Source organism: Hippoglossus stenolepis, chromosome 11 (genome assembly GCF_022539355.2).
Source record: "Hippoglossus stenolepis isolate QCI-W04-F060 chromosome 11, HSTE1.2, whole genome shotgun sequence".
NCBI lineage: Eukaryota > Metazoa > Chordata > Actinopteri > Pleuronectiformes > Pleuronectidae > Hippoglossus > Hippoglossus stenolepis.
Genome location: NC_061493.1, coordinates 13,320,297 through 13,340,511, shown reverse-complemented (window position 1 = coordinate 13,340,511; position 20,215 = coordinate 13,320,297). Strand labels below are relative to the sequence as shown.

General features: G+C 41.0%; 2 protein-coding genes across 5 annotated transcripts; one reads left to right on the top strand and one right to left on the bottom strand.

Annotated features, from left to right (window-relative positions):
* Positions 1 to 4,537: 4,537 nt before the first annotated feature.
* On the bottom strand, positions 4,538 to 13,162 carry kif2c (kinesin family member 2C). Of its 4 annotated transcripts, none has more exons than XM_035170847.2 (23): positions 13,059 to 13,162; positions 12,831 to 12,899; positions 12,654 to 12,748; positions 12,439 to 12,540; positions 11,603 to 11,651; positions 11,480 to 11,515; positions 10,382 to 10,555; positions 9,810 to 9,932; positions 9,444 to 9,541; positions 9,225 to 9,320; positions 8,550 to 8,604; positions 8,112 to 8,274; positions 7,767 to 7,857; positions 7,494 to 7,557; positions 7,100 to 7,191; positions 6,856 to 6,998; positions 6,480 to 6,693; positions 6,143 to 6,253; positions 5,934 to 6,001; positions 5,572 to 5,650; positions 5,398 to 5,478; positions 5,200 to 5,293; positions 4,538 to 4,746 (listed from the first exon to the last, which is right to left on the bottom strand). In XM_035170847.2, exons 2-23 carry the CDS (start codon positions 12,889 to 12,891, stop codon positions 4,685 to 4,687), a joined length of 2,151 nt encoding a protein of 716 aa, XP_035026738.2. In that variant the 5' UTR covers positions 12,892 to 12,899; positions 13,059 to 13,162; the 3' UTR covers positions 4,538 to 4,684. The 4 variants fall into 4 exon arrangements, with proteins under 4 accessions (XP_035026738.2, XP_047198086.1, XP_047198087.1 ...); XM_047342130.1 differs by having other exon boundaries at positions 12,831 to 12,896; positions 13,059 to 13,131; XM_047342131.1 differs by having other exon boundaries at positions 12,831 to 12,984; positions 13,059 to 13,128.
* Positions 13,163 to 13,931: 769 nt separating this feature from the next.
* On the top strand, positions 13,932 to 19,414 carry LOC118118050 (thioredoxin reductase-like selenoprotein T1a). Its single transcript, XM_035170849.2, has 6 exons — positions 13,932 to 14,126; positions 15,927 to 16,037; positions 17,136 to 17,262; positions 18,313 to 18,400; positions 18,588 to 18,748; positions 18,900 to 19,414. Exons 1-5 carry the CDS (start codon positions 13,987 to 13,989, stop codon positions 18,704 to 18,706), a joined length of 585 nt encoding a protein of 194 aa, XP_035026740.1. The 5' UTR covers positions 13,932 to 13,986; the 3' UTR covers positions 18,707 to 18,748; positions 18,900 to 19,414.
* Positions 19,415 to 20,215: the final 801 nt, after the last annotated feature.

Here is a 20,215-nt window from a genome sequence, read left to right as displayed (position 1 = left end):
TGCCAGCTGGGCGGCCTCAGGTGGCTGCTGCTCCACGATGTGGCACGGCTTCAGAGTTGGACAAACTTCTTGCTGAACTATTCTGCTGCTTGAAATTGATGTGCTTAAAGAGTAAGCTTAGTCTGTGTGGCAGAACCGAAATGGGTCACTGGCATGTTGCAGTGGATCACCACATGCCAAGAATACTAATATGCATTAATGAGGGAATGTTCCAGGCTCACTCAGCATTTGCTCAGTTTGGCTCCTCGGCTGGAGACGTTTTTTGAAATCCCTGCTGGATCTGTGCTGGGTCCACGCTTAATTCAGTTATGAAACAATAAATAAATCGAACCGCAGCTTCAGTTGATTGACACTATAGAAGTAAAATCAATTTGAAGAGAAATGTTTGATTCTCATATTGACTCATGTGTCAAGTTATTAGTGCTCATCTCCAACTCCAAACTGGCTGCATGTGGCTGTTTCTGTTTGTAGCCATACTGCTCTCTGCTGGTCATATAGTGTAGTGCAACACAAATATCAAATACTATTTAGCCTTCCTTATATTAGATTCGTACGCATTCAGTTTTATTCTCAAATAGTCTTCCAAATTAACTTAACAAAAACTAGTATTGTCTCTTCATAAATATTCTCAGCACAATTGTCCCTGTGCATCTGACTGGTACTTATCCCAGCATCAATGTGAGCAGTGGCTGTTGAGTGAACATGTGAGTTGCTGCTTCAGCCCAAATTACCAATATTGGCTCACAATAATAAAGCAATTCTAAAGATGGAGTATATGGATATTAAACATTGTGCTTGTCAAATCTAGTTTCTTCTTCTCTCCCTTCTCGTCTCCTTTGTTCCTCGCATCACTCCTCTCTCTGGGGCTCAACCTTCCTGGGTGGTTTGTACGTGTGTTCAGCACACGTAGTGTATCCATGTGTGTTTATTTAGTCTGTATAGGGGAACAGAGCCGCGGCCTCTGCCAATTTTCTTTACATTGAGAGAGTATGCATTTGGACAGATGGAAAAGAATATGGGGGCAGGAGGAGGTGCACGAGCAAACAAGTGAGTAACGGAGCTGTTTGTCCGCTGGGATGCACAGAGTGTGTGTGAGGGAGAGAACCGTCCCGGAGGGTTTCTCTCAAGCTGAACTAATAAACTGATGATTCCCACGGTGCAATGATTCCAGATCATTGCAAATAATCACTGAGTGAACTTCAAGAAATTTTTGAGTGAACTTCAAGAAATTCTGACAACATTTTCTTGAAAACAATAAAGCTCTCACGGTTACTTATAAAGAGACAAATAACAGATGTTCAAGGTATTTAAACAACATGTAAGGATCAAGTCATCCACAGCTCTGATTTAAAACAGGATGTTTTATGTAACTTCTATGTGATTTCAAAAAAGAGATGTAAAAAAAAACATGATTAAAAGCTTTTAAGTTAACACTGGAGAAAATATGCAGCTTTCACATGTTGCTTGTAACCATCACGTGTTTTCTGGACATGCAATCAGGCGAAGATAACTCCTGCAACACAGCATGTGAGGCTAAAGCTTTTAGGTGATTTAAACAACGTGATGACAGCTGATGCCATCCATCAGCAGACGCACATGCACAGCGACACGCAGTCAGCACCAAGTAAACACGCGGCCAAGAAAACAGTTTTTTTTTTTAATGCAGCAGACACAAGCTGAGGAACGTATAATCTCTCCTCGTCCACTGCAGGCGGCGAGGCGGCGAGGCTGGGAGGACGGGCGGAGCGGGTTGCCTGAAGCGGAGAGCGCTGAAGGGGAGAGAGGCGAGAGCGCAGGAGCTGTGGGTGGACGAGAAGAAAGGAAGCAGGAGGGGAATGCCACCCACCAAGCCAGTTGTGGAGAGGCTCTGGGGGTTGGGCTGCTCACGGGAAACAGTTGTGGCTCCATCCCAGGCCTCACACCGAGCAGCCTTGGGCCACCCAGTCACCGGCAGACAGACCCACCAAATGGCCTGGCTGACGAGGATCTGTTTATTTTTCATCCTTTGGCGGCGGTGGGGGGGCTGGGGGAATTATTCAGCACAAGCTGTTTATTAGACCTTTGATTTGTCATGTGTCAGCGTTCACTTGTGGGGAATGTGTATACATAAGTCCAGCTTGTGTGTAGCGGGGAGGGTTGGAGACAGAGAGGGTGTGGAACCGAGGAGCGGGGCAAGGGAAAAAGAGAGAGAGAGAGAGAGAGAGAGAGAGAGAGAGAGAGAGAAGGGGGGAAGCGAGAAGCCTCCCACACTGAAGGAGAGGCTGAACTGCATTATGGGTCATTCTCCAGCTGTCCCTGGCTGTTGATGTCATGGGGGGGGGACTAAACTGTTGTGCCTGGCTGGCAGTGGGGTGCAGGGAGGGAAGGGAGCCCGTGGACATACACAGGATTCCTGCGGTCACATGGATGAAGTGCAGTCGGCTTAACGGATCAGAGTTTAGCAGAACTTGCACCAAACCAGAGACCGGACGGGAAACAGCGCCCCTGTCGTCTGAAGTTAGAAGTGTCAAGTCACAGGATGTGAATACGGAATAATAACAGGGCTGTGTGATGTGAATTCAATATTTTATCATATGCTAGATTATATTTAAAAAAAATATGTTATGTCATATTTGTGATTTAAAAAAAATCATATGTAGTCTAGTATTAGTGGAATTTTTGATCACATGTAAAATGGTGACATTTAAAATGATATAAAATGCATTATTAAATAAGTCATCTTATATTAGAGGAAAACTATGAGACGCCACATGAGATAATTCATACTTGGTTATACACACAGCATTATACTCACACACACTGCACACCAGTATACGCTTACACAAACACTACTATACTCTTACATGTACCATCATACTCTCCACAAACCATCTTTGGCAGAGTATACAAGCCAGAGATAGTACTAGACAACAGGCTGAGGTGGATGAAACAATTTATTTGAGCTTTTAACAGGTCCTGATAATGGTCCTTACATTCAGTTTGGAACATCTTTAATTTACTGTTGTATGACTAATAGTAAAAAATTATGACATTTTTGTCATTTCTTTTCTTCTGGCTTTCAGAGTCAGGTCATGTCCAGTCAGAGTCAGATGCAGTGGAGACCACAGTGGCAGATTTGAGCCACAGGAGGGCACAATGACGCCTCCACAAACCTGTCAACATCAGTCATCAAGAGAAAATAGGTGAAGTCTTTGAGAACAAACTTTGTTACCGTTTGCTCATCAGAGATTCATGTAATGTTTGAGTCTCTGTATGTTTATGGTAACGCTTCTGGGTGATGAAACACTGAGTGACCATAACTACTGTAATGTCATAGTAAGGATATTCACACTATGTCCTGCTTAAAACTGAGCAGTCATCACTTGTTTTACTTTTAATATTTTGTGTTGCATCCTCAGAAGTTATTCTAACTATATGACATTACATTTTGTATTCTCTCCTTGCACCGTTAACAAATGATTTCCAATCCTTTTTGAAAAACTGTTCTAAAGTGTAATTTTGAGATTCACAATATTTGGGAGCAGAAGTTTACCACGATACATAAATCAAAGTTTTATTGCTTCTATTTGTGTATACCAGTTACTCTCGAATTTTCTATTACCCACAACAGATTCAGCAACAGAAACATGTACTACTCTCTGATGTACCGACTGCAGACGACTTCCCTGTAAATATTAGCTGATAGCCCTATTCCAAATCTTTACTCCTGATGTAGCTTTAGCCATTATGCTGCTTCTAACAATGCCATGTGGAAGTGTGGCTGGGGTAGGATAACTTGCAGATCCAAAATCAGCTGACATGCCAATGATTGCATGTTACAAATTAAGGTAGCATGATAATGTATCCAAATATAATCACAGTAATTCTTATGCAAGTAATCTAGAAATCAACTCCAGAAAAGAACAGGTATTCTGCATTAAAAATACTCTGAACAGTAGAATTTACAGAAAAGTACTTAAGCTACACTTTACTACCATCTGCCTGATTCACACAAATGCAGTCACTCTCTATTCTTGAATCTATTCAATTTCTAACTTTGTTGCATATTTTTAGGCCAAAAGTGTAAATAGACTTTCGTTTCTTAAATAACTTTTCCACAGCACCCCCACTGTCCGTTGTTCTTTTTGGTATGCTCAAGTCTGCTGCATTTATAATGTGCTCTGTAAACTGATTTGTGCAATCCATCGTTTCCTTCCAGCGTTACCAAGTGTGCCGACTCCTCATAAAATATCCTAAATTTCTACTTTAAACCGTTGTTTTTTGTGTCACTTACATTGGTTAACCGATTAGTTAGGTGACAGCTGTGTCCTCCAACCTCCTCCTGTAGCGCACACAGCAGATCTTCTATTGTGTCATAGGTCTAGTTGCATAAAGTCTGGACTAAATTTCACTTAAATTACTTAATTATACCCATACCACATTTTCTCAGCGGGTTGTGGGTACTAGTATCTGCTGGTGGAATCGGTCCAGGTAATCCAATAAAACATCCACAGCCAAAACTGCAGCATCCAACAATACATGGCAGTAGTTTCCAAAGTAGCTTTTGAAAAGATATATTTAATGAATTAGTGTTTGAACAAATTTGATTTAATACAGTGTTTAATACATTAAAACCGAAAAGACCTGCATCAACATAGAACTGATAAAAAAAAAAAAACATGGCATGGGGTTTTCCAGCTTCAGCTCAGTGATTAAGCCTCGCCATTCTCTCCTGATCCACAGCCGACTGCAAAGCCAGGACTGTTTCTGTGAATGACAGATAAGACTGGATAAGTAAATGTAAAGCACGAACATCCACCCAGATTTTCATTCTTCATGTTTGTAGTAGTTTTGCCATAGCACTTTCTGATATTTAACCTGGCCAGAATAAAGTTTCTTTTGTGTCTCCCCTGAGCCAGCATGCAGCTCACAGGTTTGTTAATGAACTTCATGAGCAATGTCAAGCAGCTTGTGTCACTTCATCTACACCACCACATTGTAAAAAAAATGTGGTTTGTTGTAGTTAACATACTTTAAGGTAAACTTTCAGGTTTTTCACAAATCAAATTTAAAATTAAAAAAATATCACCTGATGTGAATGTTTTAGACACAACTAGGAGTCTGCTCCTAATGCTGACACTGGATGTGTAATATTCACCAGTACAGTATATTTAGTTCAGTTAATACCAGCCAATCAAACCCAAAGTAAAAGAAACAAACCCAATAATGTCTGCGCACAATCCACCAGGTCGGGAAGTCCTGCCTCGATGTTGTACGAGGTTTGCTCCATCGACTTCATGAGTTCATTTGACCTCTGAGAAAAGAATGTGATTGAAATGCAAGGAGTTACACAGACAGTTTCTTTGAAATTAACTCCAACTTGTATTCTGTAAAGATGAGCAGATTTAAGACAACTACCTGGAGCTCCGCATGAACCTTCTCCTCCAGATCTGCCACCTGGGATATGGCATCGTAGACAACGGTTTCCACAACAGATTCCTATGATACACAAAAGACAACAGCAAATGTTTCGCAAGTTGTAAATACAATCAATATGAGTTGTGATGTTGTCCTCATCTTGTGTTTGCTGACCTCATCAGAGGAGCTGTTAATTGGCTCTTGTGCCTTAGCTGCTGGACGGGCTTTGGTATTGCCATTCAGTTCCTTCACTCTGCAGAAGAGGGGAAAACGTTTTGAGCTTCACAGGCATAATATTTTTTTCATAATACAGAGGAAGCCAGATATAGTGATCAACCATTTAAATGGACCAAAACGCTTGAGATAGAATTGTTCCTATACAAATGCTGTTTAAATTCAGATATAGTGATCAAGTAGTCCCCTTATACTTTTCATTTGGGGTCTTTTCATACATGTTTAGACCGTTAAAATAAAAATAAAATAAACTATTTGGAACAAACTCAAACATCATTAGATTCATTGCATTAAATATGTACCTGTCAGCGTAGCGTAGTGTGTTCATTGAGTATTCACATGAAGCCATGCCTGGAGACACCATGGCAATCTATGCAACAAAACCAGACACATACATTAATAGCATAGTTGAATTAAAGTTTGTGCATCTGCATCATCTACTGCAATGTAATAAGACCACTATGCACCAGATGCCAAACTGTAAGTTTCAAAGTGTTTGTGTTTTACGTACCATGCAGGTCCTGGACTTCTCTCCGATGAAGGAGTCCCTGAGGACCTTGGTCAAAGTGCTCATCCGGAAAGGAATGTGATCGCTGTTCTTCCCCAGTGAACGGATGCATTCCTACAGGACACATAAGTGGACACAAGGGCATCCTTTTAGGTGCTGTGCATGCATTATTTAATATTTGGACAGTTGGACTTCCATGGATTGAGCATTTTACACTTTACAGTCACAATTTGGCAGAACAGTTAATTCATCTGCAGCTGAGGGGCAAGGGGGAAAAAAGAGACTTTTCTCACTTTGTACTTAGTTACTTATGATCTGATGAGTACATGCGACAGTCTACCTTGAGAGCCAGCAGGCTGCGGTTGATCTCTGCAGTCTCAACCAAAGTGCTGCGGTCGTTGCTGCTGACATCTGTACCACGCTCGTTGCCGGCTAAATCAACCAGTGAAAATTTGCCGTGTAGAGTGGAAGCGCGGTTGTTTCGTCGTAGCACAATCTGGAGGATGGCGTGAGAGCGGGATGAGTTGGCGTTGGCTGAGGTCTGGCCTGATGTTCTGGAAAGAAAGCAGAACAAGATGAACAGGGAAAGCAGCAATGTCACTGTTCCATTTTTGTTTGCTGTGGTGAATTAACTACCAGGTCACAGTTTTAAGCATTTATTACATTATTTTATAGAAGCAGAGGTTGCAAATGAAATGTTCTTATCACATTAGTACCTGCAGGCACTGCCTGTCTGTATAATCTTGATGACTTCTTCTGCCGCGTTCACGTAGACCTCCTCAAGGCCCACAACCTGAACCTGCTGTCGGTCATCTTCCATAACTCGGAGCTTTGCCTTCTTGTTCAGCAGGTCATACACCTAAGTCAAAAAAGTATATTATGATTAAATACTAACTTGAATAAGCAGACTTGTTCCGTTTAAATGTGCTCAGGGAGGCAGAAGAAGAGGTTTTTGTATACTTTGCCATTGTAAATCTCAAAGAAGCTGACGTAGGCAGAGACATCCAGGTTAGTGTACCGCCTGTGGTTGAGATAGGCGAAAACATCGTGGGCTAAAGGAGAGTCAAGCAAGTTCTCGTTTTAGGGGCACTTACAGAAAATTCGGAATCTTATGTAGTTTGAAGAATGGATTAACAATGGTACACATAATCTGAATTAGGGAGACGTATACAAATAATGTGGATAAAATGGACAATTGCTCATTATTTAATCCTTTTGTGTGACCCCAATGTAAAAACCCAGATGACCAATCTTTTTTTCTTACCACAAACTGTTCAATGGGCAGAACCATAATCATCATAGTCCCTAACCAAACAAGTTTACTTCTAGTTCTGTGGAAATCTGAGGATTGTACCTGCCAAGGCGTAGACCCCTTTGGCACTGTCCTGCTGCTTCCCTGTGAAATCACCTCCCATCGTCTAGAGAGAAAAAAAGGAAATCAGAAAGAATAAATACAAATTTTGCGCATAGTTTAGAGGTTTGCATTTTGAGGAAACGTAGCAAATACTATATCCTCAAATTATTGGCATCCAGTAATTTTTCATTAAAACCACATCAAAATGTTTTTTTACTTCCATCTAAGACAAAAACACTGATTCCAGACAACTCAACCCCAAACAAAACTTACATGGGTTTTCCCACTTCCCGTCTGGCCATAGGCAAAACATGTTGCCATGCAACCTTCGAAAATGGACTGCACCAGAGGTTTGGCAGTGAGCCTCAAGACAATAAAAAGAAAATCAAAATGTCAGAAACTGGTCAAGAGGTACATATGCTCACACACACAATCATATATGAATGAATTATTCTGTCCCAGGCTTATCGATCCATTTAAGTGGACCAAAAACTCGAGAGGCTTTAAAAATCGTGTTGTCCAGGGGAACATTCTTCATAAGAAACTGGCAAATGACATAAATTACCTCTCAAGTAAACCTGCACTCATATCCAAATTAAGGGCAAATTAGCTAATTACTTGTAGACCAGGTCGTTGGCGGCGGTCTCGTCAAACGAGTAGTCAAAGTGAAAGACTTGGTTTTCCAAGTACTTGGTGAGGTCCACCTTCTGTTTTGGCTCGTGGACCAACACCGTACCTTTCCCAGGTACAGACACCACATCGATCTCCTTCTTATTGATCTCTGAACACACAAAAATGTCAAAGACAACATTAAGAAAAATTGCATGATTAGCATTTTAGGGCAAGATGGCACATTAATGAATCCTTTATCTCGGAATGGTACTGCATAAACAGAGGATCCTTTCAGGCACAATATGGAGTTGTAGGTCAGCTGCATTTTGAAAGGCCTGTGTAAGCAGCTCGTCTGATTAACAGAAAGCATCAGCTCTGTCAAATGAGTGTAGTAGGGACGACTGAATGAGTCACTTTCTGTGTAGTGACACTGATGCAGTTTACCTTGCTTGTTCAGGGGTCGCTTGCGAACGCACACACAAATCCTGTGAGCTTCAATCTGTAAAAACACAAGAGGTGCTTTATGAAGAGGCGTCAAACAAACCACTGGTATACATCTTCATACATGCCACTTAGGCCCAGTTCAGAACTGGTACCAACAACCGTCCTGAGCGATCGATCACAAATGGACCGCGTGGAGTTCATACTTTAGACGTGGCATTAAAATGCATCCTGAATGCGTCTCCTGTGACCAGTTGCGATCAAGGGTGCGTTCAGTCCAAATAATCTCCTTTCCTAACCACTATTCCTTGACCCCGATGGAATACGTCAATGAGGTCAAGGAAAGATGTGAAGGAGAAGCCGTTAGGAGTTAGGAAAGGAGAACCACGGTGTGGAGAAAATCTGACTCCACTAACACTGCGTTTTTTCTTAAATAACTGTATCTATACCAGAAGAACGTATAAAATGTACGCCGCTGTGCGCTGACAGTTATAATAAAGTTTCCTATCCAAAACAGAATAACACGTCCTGAGAAAATATTTTTTCAGTTCATACAGAGGGAACATTTAACCATTAACTCACAGAAATAAACACCACAATAAACTACTGATTGGATCACTCCGGGTTGATGTCAATATCAGGTTTGAACAGGGTCCTAGTTCCAGAGTCCAAACTTACCAGGTCAGTGGTTGATATGGGGGTTATTTCCAGGGTCTCTCTGAAGATTTGGATCATCTCAAAGAACTTTTGATTTGGTCGATTAGCCTCACCAAACTGAACAAGAAACAAAAAGGAATGTTAAATATAAGATGGGAATTTACTCATAGTAACTAAAATATCTAATCAAGTTACTTTTACAATTTTACAAAACACCAGAATGAATAAAAAAATTCCCACCTTTCCTTTCTTGGTCTGCATTTCAGGGGGCTTTACAACACAAGACAGTCTTTTGTTGCCTTTGTGCAACTCCTGGGGAGCCACAGACTTTCTCCTGACTGGAGTGCATGAAGATGATAACCACTTTTATTTTAATGACATCACATTTCATTGCCACTATTATAATATTCAACATAATGTAATCAGAAAACAACAATGTTCCTCATATTGTGAAAATCAGCAAATGATTTTGTCAACAATAAGCATGGAAGGTTTCAATCGTGACATGAATGTGTAGAGCATTCTCTCTGTGTAGGATACGTCTATAGTTCGGTGTAATTCAGGGGATGCACATGATATCATGTTGGTGTATAATTTGTCTCTGACCTTTGACGACCGGTGGAGGAGGCATTTTTTCCAGTTCATCATTTTCTTTTACGCTCTCACGGGCAAAAGGTGTTGATTGTGCTGATGCAGTCTCCTTCTTCCTACGCTGCTGATTAGAAGTCACTAAATGAGGCAGAAGAATGCACTTGAGATTATAAAGAGGATAAATATTTCAAAATTACTAAACAAATAAAGCAAGCATAAAGAAGTTGCACATGTTGGACAAAACCTGAAAATCTAGTACAATGTGACTGACAACTGAAATGGTAGAGCGCATACCACCACTGAGGCCCAACAGTCCCCTTAAATCCAACCAAGCTGCACCGAATACACAAAGTCATTGATATCAGTCTCTTAAATATGCTAGATTTTTGTAATGAAGATCCATTAATCCCTAGGAAAATGGTGAAAATGTTGAAAAACACAATTGAAACCAATATCTGGATATGCACCAAAATTGAATGGGTTCTTCCCTGACCAATAATATAAGTTTCGTGGATATATTTGTTCTTGAAAAAGATCTAATTTGTGAATTTCTTTTTCAGAGATCATTTCAGAGGATTACTACCAACCAGAATTTGTAAGGACAGATGATGTGGGGAGATCGGGTTGGAGCGTCTCCGGGATTCCCTGAGAAGTCTGAGTGGTTGTGATTGGTGGTGCTGCTGCTGCTGCTGCTGCTGCTGCTGCTGCTGCGGCCGGGGCCTGGAACATGCACGTCTGCCTGGCTTGAGACCGAATGGCAACTAAAAGTGAAAGAGAAATAAAAGTCAATCAGCTGCCATACAGATGGTGTCATTGTCTGACAGCAAGTATCATCAAGCTTTGCTAGAACTGGGATCAAACCCCTGCACAACGGAAAGTTCAACTGTACCATCACTGTCGGAGGAGCCAGCTTGGAGTGATAAAAACAGCAACAGAAAAGTGGAAGCCAAATTAGTGTAAATGATTAAGTAATGTCAGCTTATATTTGCACATGAAAATATTACTTACTGAAGTTTAATAATGTTACCATCAGCCAATGTTAGACAATCAAAAAGGAGAGTAATGCATCATCAAAGCCAGCTGTGTCCTAAATGGATAAACACTCGTACAAATGCTGTACCCCTGTTAACAGTGACGATACAGAGCACTCTTTTTTTTTTTAGTCCTGCCTATCCAGTGTGTGATCTTTCTTCCCAACCAGAAACAAACTCAGAATGACAGAGTGCTATGTGCCCAGAATTTGTCGATATGTATCCCTGTGCCACTAACCAAAAAAATTAAGATTTTCTTGTAACCAGAGGTCGGAGCTAGGGCTGGGCGATAAGGCCAAAACTTGTATCAAGATAAAATGTTCATATTAGTCAAGATTGATAATTATCACGATAAATGTGACAACATTTCAAATCAATGGTAGATCAATTATTCTGTGTCATCGCTCCTCACTGTGTTTGCACAATGTATAAGCATTACATCAATAGAAATTGAACTTTTATTGTAATGCTATTGATGAAAGTTATATAGCAATTATGATTGATATTGTGTTATTGCCCAGCCCTAGTCTGAGCAGAGATCAGCTCTCCCAGAATTGTGGGTTTTTGAACTTACTCCCCAAATCCCTTTATCAAAGGAAAGATTAGAAAATACAACTGATTTGCTTCAGAGAGGAACATGCATGCCTTGCCGACCTGACTCTTCAACCTTGGTGACAGCTGGGGCAGAGGCTTTTGGAAGGAAACAGGCCGTTAAGTGACAGAACAGTGAATGTGGTAAGTCTCTACAGACAAAACTGTTTCGAATAATTTACATACAGGAGGGGGGGGCCGGAATCCTGGACGAGCGCAGTCGACCCTCGTACTTCTGTGGAAGAGACGCAAACAGATGAAGTTTTCATATTACCAGCATTCAAAGCAAAACACTAGACAGCTTTAACCTTTTGCTTCCATTCAGGACTAATATTCTACTCGTGTTTATGAACCAAAACAATGAGTACAATTACTTTTTTCATGCATACCCACTATTTCATAGTTCAAGTATGGATCATTATGTGGTGATCAGTGTTGATACTGTGGCGTCATTTCAAACAAATCAACGTTTAAACTGTGGCGGATCAGAGAAGACAGCTGAGTCTGTGTGAGTGAGTAAGAGTAAGAGAGAGGGGCGAGCAGTGGAGTCTGGGTGTGTGTGTGTGGGCCGTTACCTCTCCCTCAAGTTCTGGGACTATCATACAGAAGCTACACAATTCTTTTATAGTAATCAACTCGGGCCAAACTCAATTTGATGGAGGCAGACACCTCGTAATTCTAGATGCAGGAAAAACCCTGGGCAGACATTTTTTTTCTGTTATACAGAGAGAGTAAAGTACCATTAGGTACAGGTACCCAATTCCAAGTACCTGCACCGGTTCAAATGTGAACGGTACTCAACCCCTTCCAGGGCACCCTTCATTTTTATTGTTTATTATTTTATTTTTATGATTATTACAATGCAACAACCTATAACATTCAATTGTAATTGGCATTACTTTGCCACTGACAAAAACAAGGGTGTAGCGCAGGACTAAATAATTGTTTGTAATAATACAGTTGAACCGGTTTACAGTGACAAGCTGCTGGCTTTGCTTGTTAGGTGGAAAAGTGAGGTTCACCTTCTCTGGAGCAAGAGCTGGAGGATCAGCAGCTTTGCTGGTGACAGTGTGGACGTGATCCGAGAGCTCCGGGTTGAGTTCACACAAATCGCTCACTTCGACCTACAGCAGGAGAAATTCGTAGATTAGATGTCAGGTTCATTAAACATTCAACATGGAGGATATTTCAGAGGGGAACTTTTAAGGGGTGATTTTGTTTTTATGGACTCGCTGACCTCCTTCCCTCGGCAGATGTTCCTCTCGTACCACTCGACCATCACCGTGGACTTAGCGGCATCAACGGATTTCACCGTTGCCAGATGCACTCGACCTAATTTACAAAAACACGGTGAGTCCCCATGAAGTTAATCAGTTAGCATTCAAATGATAGCAAGTTGAAATTATCCGCTCACCGTCACTCCGGCTGATTTGTACAGACAAACCAACAAGAAGCTTGGACAGACTCGTCTCCATCTTGGCTGCTGGAACGGAGAAATGAACGTGAACGTCTTCTTAACTCGCTCCAGCTAGTGTGTCGCTGTTTAAGTCCTTTTCTCGTCAATAACCCTAAAAGCAAACATTTGAAAGCGAGTCCCTCTTTTCTGTGTTTGTTAGTAACGACATTATATTTTTAAACTTACCTTCCGGAATCAACGCAAACGCCGCCCAAGATTCAAACCTGCGTTATTTCCGGGTTTTTAAGAATATGATTGGTCTACGTAATGCGCTCGTGTGCTCCCTTCTTCTTTTATGGTCTTGTACCGGAGATACTATACCGCCCCTACCCGGATTAGTTATGAAATTACATCTGCCATCAACCGTCATTTGAAAACAAATAGACTTTATAAAAAAATAAGGTTTATGGAGAGTTATTATGTAGCATTTTATCTGATTAACTTTTTGATTTCCTTTTGTTTTTAAATGTAAATTTAAGAACCTAAATGGATATATGATATGAAATAAGAATTTGTACGACCAAAGGATTCTGTCTATTTAAATGTAATAAAATAAATTTCCATCGATCTCTTAAATCATTTATCTGTTTGTGCTTTTCAAGGTGTCAAGGTGCTTCACAGCCATCTAATGTGTCTTCTATATAGCCTTCTCCTCTCTTCAACACTCAACATAGTCCTGAAGAATATAACGTCAGAGATCATAGTACAGTCAGAGGAGTGGCTTCAAAGTAAAGGACAAATCACAAGGGAAAGAGAAGGAAGGAGATTGGTGGAGCAGTCAGGAAGAAGAGGCAGATCCAGTGGATGCAGTAATGCACCTTGCTGTTGGTTGCCACCTGCCAACAAACTGAACAGAAGATATAAATGACGTTATTACAAAGTGTTAGAAAAGGGGTTTTAAACTGACCACTAAACTACAGACATTCCCTTTACACCAGGTCAGTTGAACAGCCAAACCGATAGGGGGCGGTAGATGTTGGTACCGATTGTGTCTACAACACAAGATCAGAGGCAGAGGAAGGAGAGGAACCAATCAGAGACATGTACAGATTAACACCCCCCGCCCCCCTCTGTCCGCCCGAGCCGAGGATCCAGGAAACAAACGCCGGAACGGATGGAGATGAAGTGGCCGCGGTTCTTGCTCCTCGCTCTGGGAGCTTTCTCGCTGTGCTGCGCCACGTCTGGTGACAGCAGCGGCGTGAAGAAGATGAAGATGCAGTTCGCCACGGGGCCCCTGCTCAAGTTTCAGATCTGGTGAGGCGAACTGAGCGGAAAGATGGCGAGTCATCATCGCCGGCTAGCGCAACTCTCCGGCTAACAGCACCGCAGGCCGTAAAGATCAGTAGCAGCTTACTAGCAGGGGGTTAGCTCGTGTTAGCATGTTGGCTAGAGGAGAAGGAGCCTTTCCCAGTTAGTTATTAGCGGAATGACTCGGCTACTGTTGAAACACAGGGCAGGAAGGGTATATTACCGAGAAGTTCAGATTTTTAGACTTTCTCGTGAAGATTTTTAGACACAGCCTCTCAGCTCCGCTGTCAATATTACCTACTTCGTCGTATTACCTACTTATGTGATAGTTTAAGTCCTGCCTTCTTCTCAGAATAGTCAAACAATAATAATAAACATAATGCTAGTTATTGTTAAACCCCGTTACAGTCGTCTGATGTGTTGTACCGATATTAAGGCTATTTCAAATCCCAGGTCAGTGCTCTGTGTGTCTCGAATTATTTTATATAACTAACATTCTAGTTTGACAGGTTATGCCTGTTAAATAAAACTCCGTTTAATCACAACATAAAATCACTATATTTACCCTAAGGTATCTGTCCATCTGTGCTGTCACTCCAGGTTTTCCCTTCATCTCCATGAACTGTTTCACTTCTTCCCTCCGTTTGTAAAACTGTGCGAGCATATCTGTGTGACTCAGCCAGCGCACTTCGCAATTATAAACCAAATCTCTATACTCTGCTCACGTAGTAGCTCCTTGAACTGGTGGCTGTTTAGTCCTCTGCTTTTGACGAAATTTATGGTGGAAACGACAGTTGCCATTACACTGTTAATCTCCAGGGAACGTGCACACAGGCTCTCTTGATGTATGATACAGTGGCTTACAACAAAATCGTGTGGATAAAGACCGAGACGGCTCATTTCTGTTTTGATAAATGCATTTAATCCCTTTTGCTGCCAAACCGCTGCTGAGGCTCCACCTGTGGCAAACCTATTTAACTTGTCTAAGGGTAACTCAAATGACTTAATGGCCGAAATAACTTGCTCAAACAAATCCTCACCTTTTGTTAGTGCCATCCTCCCTCTTCTCAAACTCGGCAGTAATCTCAAGGACAAAAATGGCTAGTTGAGCGTTGTTTTTAATGTCTGTTGTTTCATCACAGGCCAAAGAGAGAAACTGGAAATTTCTTGCCATATCTTTCAATTTTTTCAATCTGCTGCTATATCAGTAATCTGTTCTGCAACTGTTCTTCGTGACAAGATGACACTTGGGAACAATTTTACTTTGTTGGGTTCTAGTAACTCCACAGCGGCAGCAAGCCGCCTAAGAGTGTTCATTATTTCCCAGCAGAAAATAGTCCTTGCATTCATCCAGTTTAGCATGTTTGGAGCTGTAGTGATGCTCGAGATGTGCATTTTTCATTACAGCGTGCGCCTCTCCACAAACTAGGAACACTGGCTTGTCTTTCACTTCCACAAAAAACATTATTGTTTGTCCATTTATCTTCGAAGCATACAGCTGGAGGGGTCCATCCGGTCACCTGACACTACCTTTTCATGTTATTTTCTATTGTCTCAGGGAAAAAGTAATTGTTGTCTTAGTTTGTTCTTTATTTGTGTTTGGGTATTCATGAATTGCCTCGCTGGCCGGATCAAACTGTCTTGCGGGCTGCATACAGACCAGAGGCCAGACGTTCCCCACCACTTTTCTATAGATTGTAATTCAGATGTCAAGGCTGAGCTCACAATGTAGCCTTCAGATCAGTGTGTTGTTGTCGCCTTTGTCCCAGTGCATGTCTTTCTAACTGTGTGCTCGTCTTCCCACAGCATTTCCTGAGGGTACAAGCGGGTGTTTGAGGAGTACATGCAGGCCTTGTACCAGCGGTACCCAGACATCCGCATCGAAGGGGAGAACTATCTTCCTATTCCCGTCTATAGGTAAGAGAGTGGGAGATTGTCTGCCTTGTTACAAGTTGATTATTCCAGCTTTATTAAAGCATGTTTTAAAGTGGTGGTTGCGTTGTGCAATTCATATGAGTTGTTATTGATCTCGTAGTGTGTTATTTAAGCCATCGCCAACATTTATTTAGATTTGGATCTTTGTATATTGTGTCAATATGGCTGCTTAGTTATCAACTTATTAGATACACCCTGTTCAAATGATTGCAGTTTAGTCCAACAACCCTTGTTACAAAGTTAACTCTCAGACAAAGTACTAAAAACATTACAACTTAATCAATTGAAGGATCTTTCACTTTGAGCTGTGTAAAGTTGTGTTCACTTTTCAGTTATACAGTCGATATTTTATGTGATACATTTTTAGGGCTCCGTTTGAAAATCCATTCTCTGATTTTAAAATCAATCTGCATTTTAATGATCAGATATCGATTCATAAAAAGGAGGAATCGATCTTTCTATATATACCCGCCCACAGTCACAGCGCAACACACACAGTGTAGTTTTAATGTGATGAAGTCAGTGGCTTGTATTTGAATCAGAGGTTTGTGCACAGGTCCCAGGTGCTGTAATTAATGGTTTGGCAATGCCACTGAGACCCTGAGGTCCTCATCAGTTGACATGTTTATTGAACTATTAATATACTCTCCAGAGAATAGTTTCATCAAAGAAAGGAGACTGTATCGCACCCTTGGCATCCAAAACTGTAGCCGGTGAATTTTTGCTGTCTCTGGAAGATTAAGCCTTGTTCACTGACTGGTGGTAGTTCAGCCAGTTACACATGTTAAAGGTATTTACACCGGAGTGAACACAATGCAGGTTCTGTATTGCAGCTTGATAAATATAAAGTGTTAAAGTTAAGTTCTTGTCATTGTTATGACATTATTGATAATGGACCCCATTTTTCAGATACAGGTCAGAAAACCGTGGACCACAAAATCAAAGGATTGCTGTGATACACAGGGCTCTATTTTAACAATCTCAGCACAAGGTCGAAGGCACATTCAACAGGTGTATATAGCAAGTTTGCAGTGTTGGAAATTGTATTAAGAGCCAGTTTCTTTTTCTTTCTTCCCTCAGACACATTTCTTCCTTCCTGTCTATATTCAAACTGCTGGTGATTGGGCTGATTATCATCGGTAGGGATCCATTTGCCCTCCTTGGTATGCAAGCTCCAGGCATCTGGGAGTGGGGCCAGGGGAATAAGGTAAGGTTTCCTGGAAATACAGGTGGAGCTATGAACCTATGGAAGAGCACTGTAATTTGAATATGTATGGAGTCAGTATGATGCTGCTGAACATGCAGGTAATCCCCACAGATATCACACAGGAACATGACTTGATGGTAAAATTTCATGAAACTTTATTTACATCCTGACAGCTATCAATAAACCAAATAATTTGAGGAAAGCAATCCGGTCACCTTTACTGGTTTAGGGCTCATAATATGCTTCCCCCTAATATCCTCAGTCAATAAGAATACATCTGTGCGAGATGGTCTGCCTACGCCACACGTACACAAATCTGTTTTGTTTCTGACGATCCTGCAAACTGCAGAGAAAAAGAAACATACAATAAACACAAGGCAACAAGTCAGATGTAAATCTGGTACCAGGAAACCTTAAATTGGAATATGTCCGTAGAGCCAAAAGAGTATGAGGGCTTTAAGCTCCATTTGCATGTCAGATGGAGAAAAAAAAGTAATGACTGTAAAAATTGACACCATCTTCAACTGAATAAAAATGAAGCTAAGATAGATAACCAGAGTCTGCGCAGTAGTGATCGGGAAGCGGAGCTCCGATATCGAGGTCCCACCGATGCATCCGGACCAATTGCATTTCAATCTCATCTGTCAATCATGATCCATTTTTTTTATAGCATCAAACAACTCATTAAAACCAAACTGCTCAGAAAAAAGATACAAAGATTTACATACATTTCAGTGTCTGATGTGGAGTAACCGACTTTAACTACCAGATTTGTAACCACTAGATCGCACAAGTAGGATGGAGTTTATCTCTGACTGTACCTCATTTGTAGTTGTAGCTTATCCATTCAAAGGTTCTTAAAGCAGCTTCATGTTGACCTGTAAATAGTGCAGCATGTTCATTCCAGTGGTCTTTGTCCTCAGTGTTGAAGTGATTTTAAAGGTTTTAAAGATATGGAGGAAACAAGTGGAAAAACAACAGCCAGTAAAAAGCTTGGGAAACTATTTTTTTATGTGGCACTTTCTGATATTTCTCTCATGCTTCTTTCAGATATATGCCTGCATGATGGTGTTCTTCTTCAGCAATATGATCGAAAACCAGTTAATGTCTACAGGAGCTTTTGAAATCACACTGAATGGTGAGTGTGATTCACATCATTGTTTATTGACTGAGCCCAGTGCTTTTCCCCACTGTTATTACACTCAGAACAACATTATGGCTGCAAACAAGTGTTACAAAAAATTATCATTGTAATATGAATAAAGTTGTGTGACAAAGCAACATAAACAGTGAATTGCAGTGATGTGAGTATTGTCTTTCTGTAGATGTGCCAGTGTGGTCAAAACTGGAGTCAGGTCAGCTGCCCTCCATGCAGCAGCTTGTGCAAATCCTGGACAACGAGATGAAGATGAACGTCCACATGGACACCCACCACCACTCCTAACCCTACTCCTCAAGTCCTGGCTGGAGCTAAAATCCCCTCCATGTGAGTAGTGTTCATGCCACTGCTTTCACCAAAGAAATACTTTGAAACTACGCAGTCAACTTTTTAACTCGTAATGTTTTTCCTCACCAGTGAGACATACTTCATGTCAGTGCTGTGTGCATGAGATCACCTTCTCTCTCTGCCTCTCTAGGTTCGAGGTGGGTTTCTCACTGGGCTGTGAAGTGATGTTTATGAAGGTCTGCGCTGAAAGTAGGAAAACTGCTAGCACAGACTGGATGCTCCCATCACTCTTCATGATGTCCCTCCGAGACATCCCGCCCCTGACGCCAGAGTGGGATCCATGGCAACAGTGCCGGCCATTCTGTCCTTTTTTTGTACCATTCAGACGATCGCAGAATTCATCCAGTTGACACCAGTAGATCCAAGAGGATAAATTTATTAATGATTCTCATAGTCTTTAACTCGTTGCATATATTTGATCTATGTGAATAAAACAGTTGTGTTATTTGTACCACTGAGCCATATGTAGAATTTTAACTATTCTATTCATTAAGTAGCTTAGCCATGTAGAAAATGCAACACTTAAAATCATCACTGTTGTGAAAATAACATTGGGAAATTATGTCTTGGTATGATTTCTGAATAATTTTTATATTTACATAACTTGGAAGAAGCTATGAAGATGAATAAAACCTATTGTAACTATTTAACTGTAAAGTTGTGGTGTTTGGGGTTACTGATTGATGTGGTAGAATAAGGTGTTGCAAATGATACCCTGAGGAAATCGTACTTTTAGAAGAGGCTGTACATTGAAGTGGATAATTTGACTCATCAGTCGTCTTATCAAGGTTTTAGTGGTTTAGTAAGATATAACAGCAGACAAATCCGTTCAAGTCAAGTCATGAGTGCACATCTTTCAGCCATCTGCCCAACCTAATGTCATTAGGACGACCTGAGGCTCTGCACTGATTTGATTAGATGAGACAAAACAGACTAGATATGAGTACAATGGCAGACGAAAACACTGAGGTTACAGTGCTACAGGAAATCCAAAAGGTTGAATCCTTGGTGATCTCCTGTTGCATCTAAAAGCCCATTTTCCTTGTAATTAAATTGAAAATCAAATGACAAAATAAGTTATTTTTGTCGTTCCGTATTAAACGCATATGGAATGCATCAGTTGGAATCGTTCCAATTGTGGAATGATTCTGTATTTAATGGACGGTTGGCAACACTGTGTTGATAGAACTACAAATACTGTAAGCCAACGCTAGCTAACTTACAATACACACAGAAACAGACGTAATGAGAAGTATAATGTTAATTTCATGCACAAAATCATGGAGTAAAAAGCGAGAAGCCATCAAGTTATATTTAATGCTTTCAACAAATTTAGGGCAAGCATTAACAGTAGCTTCAGTGGCTAGCTAGCTAAAAAATATACAAATTCAAATATATTACACTTACAGAAAATCCCTCACCACGTTACATAACATACAGTTTGAG